The sequence below is a fragment of the Cololabis saira genome, chromosome 5, assembly GCF_033807715.1.
Source record: "Cololabis saira isolate AMF1-May2022 chromosome 5, fColSai1.1, whole genome shotgun sequence".
Lineage (NCBI taxonomy): Eukaryota > Metazoa > Chordata > Actinopteri > Beloniformes > Belonidae > Cololabis > Cololabis saira.
This window is the reverse complement of record NC_084591.1, coordinates 35367457-35377145: the sequence shown is the minus strand read 5'-3', so window position 1 is coordinate 35377145 and position 9689 is coordinate 35367457. Positions and strand designations below refer to the sequence as shown.

Here is a 9689-nt window from a genome sequence, read left to right as displayed (position 1 = left end):
AGTACACTTCAGCTGTGATGAAGTATCCAGGAACACTGAGGTTACCAGTGGCTGCTAATTAACCTCACATTGTGTTCACTAACAAAGAAACAAAGGAACAAAGTGGAATTTCAATGTAGAAGATTATCACAATCACAATGAGCGTGGTGCTGGATCGTGCACTTAATAGGGATTTTCACACTAGCCATGACAACATGAGATTAGATCAAAGACAGATGAAGTTACATTAACAAAACAATGCAACAGCAAGCAGCCATCTGGGCTCTGTTTGGTGTAGGAAAAGGGCCCCAAGTGTGCAGCATCTACAACCTCCACAACTTCTACATGATTTGATAGGAAGAACTTTATTGCATCTCTGCGCTGTCTGAGAGGAGGTAGCGCGCATCTTCAAACACACGCAGACAAAGAGGGAATGGGCTATGTGTTCTTCGCTGGTTATTGTTGTCTCTGTTTCTGTTCTGTCGGCTGAATGGCAATTACTGCTGACTTCCTATCCAGGCGTGGAGCCCGGGCCTGCTGAGGGTGCCCTGACCCTGCAGTATCCAGAGGGGAGTGACGAGAGCTGTCAAAACTTACACCTCTCCCTGCTCCCGTGGGGAGTCCTCCTCCAGCTGCTTCCCCACGGGGCTTTGCTGCACACTCCTGCTAATCAGCTGCATTTCATCTCTGGAAGGCCCCCGAGTGGATGTAGGGCCTTTTTCTCACCTCTGCGACCCAGCACACCTTTGAAGTCCAGAGTAAGTGTTAGTTTATGGCTGGAGAGGGTATGATAAGATCCCCAGAAAGGCGAAGAATTAGGTTTTGGTAGCACATTTAAAGGGGGGAAATTGGGCAGCTGGTAAAATCCACAGAATAAGTTAGAGTTTTAACACCTAACAGCTAAAGCACTTGTGAAGCCAAAACATTGTGGTGTCAAATTTGATAAGTAGCTTCATTAAAGCAGCTTATTTGGACTTCCTCGCAGTGAGGGAAGCTCAACCCCTTGCAGGGAGACTTCTTTGAAAGAAGAATTAATAAATATGATAATTGAATGTCCAACAGATTCACCCGAGCTGACAAGCTGGGACAGAGTGGAAACCTTTTGCTTTCAGTTTACACCCCTCACTTAATCAAGGATTAAACACAAGAGAGGAAAAAAGTGTAAATTGATGCCTTAGAATTTGATCCTTGTATGGACCTACACACACACACACACACACACACACACACACACACACACACAGTCCCAGTTTTAAACATTGAATTCTACGTGGAGCTTATTCATGCGCTGAAATGTAATGAAAGTACATGAGGACCTGATATAACGAGGAGACGTTGAGAGCTGGAAGCTGAAGTTTGATGGATGGTTTTCTGTTAGATGCTTGTCTCACCTTGTCTCAACCCGTCCAACTCTCGCTCACACTCGGGCTTATCAAATGATCCATCTGCATGCGCGCAGAGCTGCAGAGCAATGCATCAAATATTGTGATAAGTAACTGTGAAAGCATGTCAGTGGCTGTCGCTGCGCTTTGAAAGAATGTCACGCCCACTGGTACGCTATTAGATAAGTTAGCTTTATTTACACAGATTAAAAATCACAGTTTACACATTTTTTTCATTTCTGGGACTTTACACTTTCAGCATCATTGAGTACACTTTATGTCTTCTTTGACAGTTAACAGCTAACAGAATGGAGGGGGGGGGGTTACAGTTGTAAGTGCGTTTCCCTTTTTTTTTGCGAAAAATTAAAACTGATAACGACACAATTATTGAAAAATAAAAGCTTGATAAGAAAATCATGAAAAATAAATAAAAACATTTGATCACAAAAAAAGCAAAATAAAAGCTTCCTTCACACACTATGTACAAGAATAACTTGTTTCTATAATGTTGTGAAAGCCGTAGCTCTTATTTACACTCTCTCTGTCACAAAACACACCTTAATCTTGAGTAGCAATTATCACGCCATCTCCCAGAATCTTCTTTATGGCGCCAGCTTCCATTAGAGCCTTCAAAAGCTGCCCGGCCTGCAGCTTGAGAACAGCCTGGAAACATAACTCCTAAAATTAATTTTCTCTCCAAGTTCGTTACTGAGAAGAAAGGCTGAAATGATTTAAATTTACCGCTTGATGCATGTTTAGACTTTTTTCACAGATCCCCATCCAGAATCTACGGCCTGCTATAACTGCCGCCGCCACTGTCTGCTCCGGCTCAGTGGAATTTGCCGCTGCCACCCACTGACATAATTTGTTTCACAGTCGCCACCCAGCAGCATGAATCAGATGTTGACACTCTAATTTCATGCACACATGGGTGTTTGGCTGAGCCCGCTCTGGACATTGCTGTTTCTTCTCGTCTCCCCCCTCCGGCTGCCCACTATACCTGCCCTTTGCCCTCTGGAAGGGCCACGGTGTGTGTTTATCCCGGGACATTATCACTCATAATTTAGGGGTTAACTGTTGTAATGACATGCAGTAAGCTCTTCTACTATACTGTTTCCACTATAAAACAAACATATGAATGGTAAGATCTATCAAAATGAAAACATGTGACCTGCTTTCGGTTACTTTAAACCTGTAGATGAAATGCTGACAGTGTGAAAATGTTCAGTCAACAGCTTCTCCTGCTGTCCAGGACAGCCCTAAGTTGCTCTGTTTACCACTAAAATAAATCTGTTTACCATGGTTCACAGCTCCATCGGAAAATATTTGCTTTACTTTGTTGTTTTAACTAGAACTACATGCGCTTGCAAGAAGCGATGCAATACAGCCACTAGCCGTGTTTCAAAATGTCAAAGGCTTGCCAGGGATTGGCACATTTGGAGAGTATAATTAATGCAAGTTTGGTCCATCGCCGAATATTTTGCTTCTTCTAAAAAGTCAGCACTGACAGACTGCTGTAAAAGAGAGGATGAGCCACCTTGTGCAGTTTGTCCTCATTCTATCATCGCAAAGAGTGCAAGCTAGTTTCACTAAAAGTGGCCACCTGGATTTATAAAAGAAATAATAAAAAAAATAATAAAAGGGAGGCCAATTCCCAATGCCATATCCTCACATCAGATCTGGCACTTTTGAGTAGGCATAACTCCTCAAGATAAACACATAAAGGATAAGTTGTTTGTGTACAGTGGGAGCCAGATAGCAGTCAGGGTTTGCAGAGACACTTGCTTACTTGACAAACAGCAAACACAGTAAATAATAGCACCCTGTCCATATCAGTTCCTTACTTGAGGTTAAGTTGAGTTTATTGCAGAGGGCACTGCCTGCATGCATTAAGCAAATCATAAATTATACATGCTAATTACTTTGGGCTTCCACTTTAATGAATTATTTTAATTAAACGACAACATTGGGCTTTTGCTTGTGGTCTATATTTCCTCCCTTGCCTGCCTCGGATGACCTTCTCTGTCTAAGTGGGACGTTGCAGAGAGAACAAGGACGACGCTGAATTTCAACTGATGACTAAACTAAATGAAGTGGTAAAAAAGAAAGGAAGCAGGCGTGAGAAAGAAGAGGAGCTCTGCAAACATCTGGGACTGTGGTCCCTAATATTTTACAGTGTGAAAAACATCCACATGTTCATTTTGTATTTTATTTACCTGTTCATTTTAAATGAGAGTTTCTTCGAATTCCACTAATGTCAGGATTTGTCTTCTTGGCTGAAAGGTGTTTTTCTCTCCTCCCACCTGTTACACTATTTTTAAATCAAGTAGTTTTCCACTGAAATGTTAAACCTATTTGTGATTCAATTGATTTCAAACCAAACAAGAACCGTATTATTATGATTAAGGTTATTTTTAAATTGATATTGATTCATCCCACTTATTGTGTAAGCGTTGCTCTTTTACGTAAAATTTTAACAAATTGGCATTTAATGATTACATTTCTGTTGGAACATGAAGTATTCAATGAAACCTGTTGGTGGGGTAAATTTACAATGTCTTATTTACATTAATATTTTGTCGACATTAATATGTACTCTCTCTCTCTCTCTCTCTCTCTCTCTCTCTCTCTCTCTCTCTCTCTCTCTATATATATATATATATATATATATATATATATATATATATATATGTATATATATATATATAATTATATATATATATATATATATATATATATATATATATATATATATAATTATATATTATATATATATATATCACAAAAAATTACTCATAATAAAAACACTAAATACTATAAAAATACAGCGAAATCCAAACAATAGTTTAGAAAAATTGCAGATATAAATATGCAGTGTATAATAGAGAGGTTTATAATTCACATGATTCCCCGTGTCCTTAACACAATCTGAATAAAAAAAAACCCAACAAAACAAAAAAAACGAGTGTTATTATTTTTATTTTTTTTACTGTTTTAAGGTAATTTCCACGAAAAGCCAAAACCACATTCGGTTGATTTAATTCTAAACTATAAATCCGGCCTTGCAGTTTCAATTTTCAGTGCATTTAGTCATTCAAAGTGGAAATGAGTGTTACTTACACAAATGCACAAAGTGTGTGTGGGTAAAGAAAAAAAAAACTAACACTGTTATACAAACAGTCCGTGGGGGGAGGGGTGGATTTAAATTCCAAAAGGGTCTCGCTGCTCGTTTCCTAGTTCCCCAGTCAGCAATGTGTTTGTGAAAAATCAGTCCTTTTTTGTCTCGCTGAAAAAAGGCTAAATCTACATTGGTGGCCCAGTCTAAGTTGACCATTCTTTGCACTTTCAATACCAGTGAATGAGGGAGAATGAAGTGGCCCGAGACGCTTTATTTGATCGACTGCATTGCACAAAGTGACGGAATTCTAGTGTATTTGCTTAATGCCCCGAAAGAGCTTTTTGCTTTTTATGTATGAAGAAGCTGCACAAAAATCCTGCAAAATTTTGAAAGATATGTATTATTTTCAATCCTTAGAAAACGATCTTACTTTGCGCCTTTTTTTCTTTTGCAGAATATAAACCTGTTGAATTGAAGCTCATCCATTTCAGATGGACACATGTCAGGATGACAGGGATGCTTAAACATAACATGTATTTAACAACCCATGACATTTAATGCTCGAAATATGGAGCACTGTTCATTTGGATAATAAATACATATTCTGAATATTTATTGTAGGGCCGGATCGGCTTCCATCCCTGCTTGATGAATGAGGCCGCTTGTTTGCGCTGTGAGCAGAGCATCACAACTCCCTGCATCCTAATCGACTGCACGAACTGTTTCTGCTGTCTTCGCTTCTTCACCTTTTCAAATCACAAAATGTCTTGAATAATAATCATTATTATTATTATGATTATTATAATAATTATAATGATAATGAAAATAATAATAATAATAATAATAACATTAGTTTTCCTCCGATTAAATATCCAGAAACATTCTTATTGTTTACTTCACTTTTAATGAGAAAATATTTCGATGACTTTTTTTTTACCAATTCACTGCAGTGTTTTCACACTTTTCCAAAGCACGCATGCTTGCAAATAAAATTTAATGAAACCAACAAACAAACAAAAGAAAGAAAGAAACAACAACATCAACAACATTAATAGTAACAACACAAATTTTAAAACGCATGCTTCACCTAAATAAAAGAAAAGAAAAAAGAAAAATAATACAAATGTACAGCTTCTGATACATATGGTCACCACAGCCTTTAAATTAAATGCTTCACAGAACATTATTCTGCAAAATAGATATCTAAAACATAAAACTAAAAAAGTGCATTTTACAATATTTCAGTATCAGTTTGCAATATTCACATCTTGCATTTTGTGGACATCTCACAATACTGTTTTTCAATGCTGTAAAGATTTTTTTTTTCTTAATAAGTCAGTTTGCTTCTCTTTTACAGGGATGATATGAGAAGAAATTCTAATCCTATTCCTATTTGGTTTACTCTTACCCATCGTCAGAGTTAAAAGCAAACAATAACACGTAGCCATTGCCTCGCAATTTCATTGAGATTACAGTGGTCCCACAGAAACGGTGCAAAAGTTTTGCCACTTGGTAAAACTCAAAAACCTGTGCCACTAGATTGGAGAGCGCTTATTCGCCCCCCGTTTCCCTCAGCACCGGCAACACTCACATATCACAATAAACTGAAAAATAAAACTATCAAATAATTTATATTTTCAAGAGCAAATACTTCGCTGTGCGATTCTGTGCTGGACACTTGACACGATTTGAAGCGACACATTCAACACGTATACACAAATAAATCGATATGCAACTGCAACTCGCCTTTGATAGTTTCCGACGGCAGAGAATAGAAACTTTGGATTTTGGTAAAAGGTGTAAGGGGGGTGTGTGTGGGGGCTCCTGGGAGCCGGCCAGCAGTCTCAGTGTGTATATACTGGGACAGTTCCAGCGGTCAGTGCACGGCCACGGACTGCAGGGTGGACGGGCTGGTCAGGGTCTCGCTCGGGGTCGCCGGGCTGCTCTGGCTGGTCGCTGTCTGTGGGGACGTCGGGCTCAGAGACTGCGGAGAGTTTGAGAGGAACGCGGGGATGTGGGCCGGCAGCCCGGCCGAAAAGCCGGCCATGGAGGTCGGGGTGGGCTTGATGGGCACGGGTATGGCCGGTAAGGACTGTCCCCCCCCGTGACACAGGGACTTTAAGGGCACGCCGTAGGCACTGTAGTCGCCGCCCGCCATGGAGATGGGGGCCGCCGTGTCGATGACGCTGCTGTTGTACATGTGCGGCCACGCCGTCGTCAGCTGGTTGTGCAGCGGGTACCCCGCCGACATGGACTGCATGGTGGAAAACGCCAGGCTTCCCGGGACCTTGTACTCTCGGGCGATGATGTTCTCGATGGCGAACGGGTGCTTGAAGGTCGAGGTCTGGGACACTCCGAGGTTGTAGGGTGACATCTGGGGAAGGTGCGTGCCGGTGGCGGCCAGCGCGCTCAGCCGCAGCTTGGCCTGCTGCTGCAGGTAATGGGCAGCGTCCGACTGCTTACTGGGGGCCAAATGGTCCGAGGCAGACAACACCTTGAACCTCTTGCGGCGTCTCAGAAAGCTTCCGTTCTCAAACATGTCCCCGCAGCTGGGGTGCAGAGCCCAGAAACTGCCCTTCCCCGGCTGGTCCGGGCGTCGGGGGATTTTGATGAAACAGTCGTTAAATGACAGGTTGTGGCGCAGGGAGTTTTGCCACCGCTGGGTGTTTTCTCTGTAATAGGGGAATCTATCCATGATGAACTTGTAAATTTCACTGAGGGGCAGCATCTTCTCGGGACAGCTCTGGATCGCCATGGCCGTGAGGGAGATGTAGGAGTAAGGTGGCTTCTGGTCGCTGTACGTGTTTCTCCCCGGACGAGGCATCCTTGGATATTTTCAGCGGAGGAGGAGGAGGAGGGGAGGGGAAAGGAAGCAATGGAAGGAAATAAAAAATCGTCTCCCCTTTAATTCCTTCGTGAAAGTTGGATACTCGTCATGAAAACGGGCGCCGAGGAAAGTTTGAGAGCTGGTGGAGCCGGAGCTGCGTCGTGCGTAAAGGCGGCCGGTGCGAGTTCCTCCGCGGTGCAGTGCAGGCGAGCACGGGAGAGGACGGTGCACATTTATGGAGCCACGGCCGCTCGGAGTCTTTCTGGAAAAGTAAGTCAGCTTGTCCCGCTAGCAGACTTGAATAGACTTCATCTGGCGTCCTTGATAAGACGAGCTAAGCGTGTGCCTCCATGGCCTTCCTCTAACCATCTGATAGTTTTATGTAGTGACATGAGCAGAAAAGACCCCTGTAGAGGCGCTCCATTAATGTGCCACCTCTTTGCTATCACATGACAATTGCCATGGGAGGAGGGGACTGGGAGGAAGGCATAATCTGGTTTCATTTACACCTATTTACATGGACACCTTGGGCCAATGGAAATCATTTCCATTTGAAGACAGAAAAGGGGGCGAAAAGGATCGGTAACCGGAACTGAACTGCGATGGCACTCAGTGTGTGAAGGTATGCGTCCTTCTGCGGACTTAACACTTGCACTTCACAAGTAAGCTGCATAATGTCAATTAGAATTATTCAGCATATTGTCATTTTCATATTTTACCAGCACCGTACTCGCAGTCTGATAAACAGACCTTTGCGCAATTAAGTTGCGGAAAGAGCGGTTAAGGATTTATAGTTTTTGGAGTGTGTTTGGAATGCTGATTTAACAGTTAAAATGCTGAGGAAATGCACTTCTGCTTCCACCTACTAATTACACTCTAATATTGTTTACGAAATGCACACGCCACGCAAAATAATTCGCCGAGAGCAAGTTTGTTGATGAGCCGACTATTAGTTTTTCTCGGCTAATTTCGCCCAGAGCCGCGCAAAGGAAGCAGACATATGAAAACATCAACACAATGCAAACAATGCTGTTCAAACTGAAAAACTTCATGAGACAATCAGGTCTTTTGTGTTTATGTAAAGAAGATTCAAAAGTACTTCAGAAATGCAAATAAACCCTTGAGGATTGTGTGGCGAAAACTGTATAAAATATCCATAAGTCAATTATATGAATGTGAAACCCGAATGGGAAGCCTATTTTGAGCTAGTGCTATTCAAGCTTTTGGCCAGGGCCACCTTTACGCTTGGAGGGTTTGCAATGCCGGGACCACACACACGCACACGCAGATTTACTCATAATTTATGCTAATTTGCCCCCATAAACCCACAGTGCACCCCATCACCAGTCTGATGGATTACGACAAGAATCGCATTGCAGGGAACACCGGGACACTTACACCCAGAAACAAGCAGCGGTCGACACAGGAGCGTCCTCCAGGCTGTTTAACCATGTAAAACCCGAAGCCAGTAACGTATATGAAGTTATAAATATCTTTTCAAATTTTAGAAAAATAATTAGGAGAAAAATCCAAAAGCATTTTGCAGAACAATGCACGTGAAATAATTTTTAAATAAATTAGAAAAAGTTGACATATAGGGCATCTCGTCCAAAACACCACCTTGCAGTCTCTTTCTAATTTCTTTCTCTCTCCCTGCAAAGTGGCTTTTAACACCTGCCATTTCCCATTACTGTTCAGCTGAAAAGGTTTTGTCCAAAAGGAAGTGGCCCCTGTCGCGCCAACCCAAACACTGCGGATAATGACAACAACCTACCAAACTTCTTCTGACACCCATTCATTTTTTAGAGAAAAAGAAATCCATTGTACCGTTAGGTTTCACACAAATTAATATGTCCGGTGGATCTCTCCTCGAGTGATGCATTTGGCTCCGTGCAGAAATACATCATTTTAAAATGTCAACGCCAGTAACAAACACCGAGACACGCAGAAAATCCGCCGAATTTCACGGAGAGCTCATCTTTTTTTCACGCATGACTTCAGACTTCATGTTTCTTCCCCGAAATCAAAACTCTTTCAATTTTATTTCTTTGCTCCGAAAATTTGGGAGCTGTAAACCTGCAACACTTGCTTTACGTGCACCTGAGAGCGCCCCCCCTTTCTTCTTCATTTTTGACTCGTCTCACTCACAAACGGCGTGGCTTTTTGAGCTCCAGGGTTATGGGATATTGGTAGGCCTTTTGTCCCCGCCGAATGAACACACTGAAAATACCACCATGACTCTGAATCTGAATAGGATTTTTAGCTGCTCCCAAACTCCCGAGTTCAAGCAGCAGTAGATCAAGTCTGCACTATGTTTGGTCATTTGTAGAAACCCGAACAAAGGTTGGGATAAGCCAAATTGCATTGCACTTGTGAACCGTGC

At 42.1% G+C, this 9689-nt stretch overlaps 1 protein-coding gene across 1 annotated transcript; it reads right to left on the bottom strand.

The window, feature by feature from the left end:
- Nucleotides 1-5524: 5524 nt before the first annotated feature.
- On the bottom strand, nucleotides 5525-7613 carry foxb1a (forkhead box B1a). The gene has a single exon (XM_061722631.1). The coding sequence runs from the start codon at nucleotides 7301-7303 to the stop codon at nucleotides 6356-6358; it is 948 nt and encodes a 315-aa protein (XP_061578615.1). The 5' UTR covers nucleotides 7304-7613; the 3' UTR covers nucleotides 5525-6355.
- Between the last annotated feature and the right edge of the window lie 2076 nt (nucleotides 7614-9689).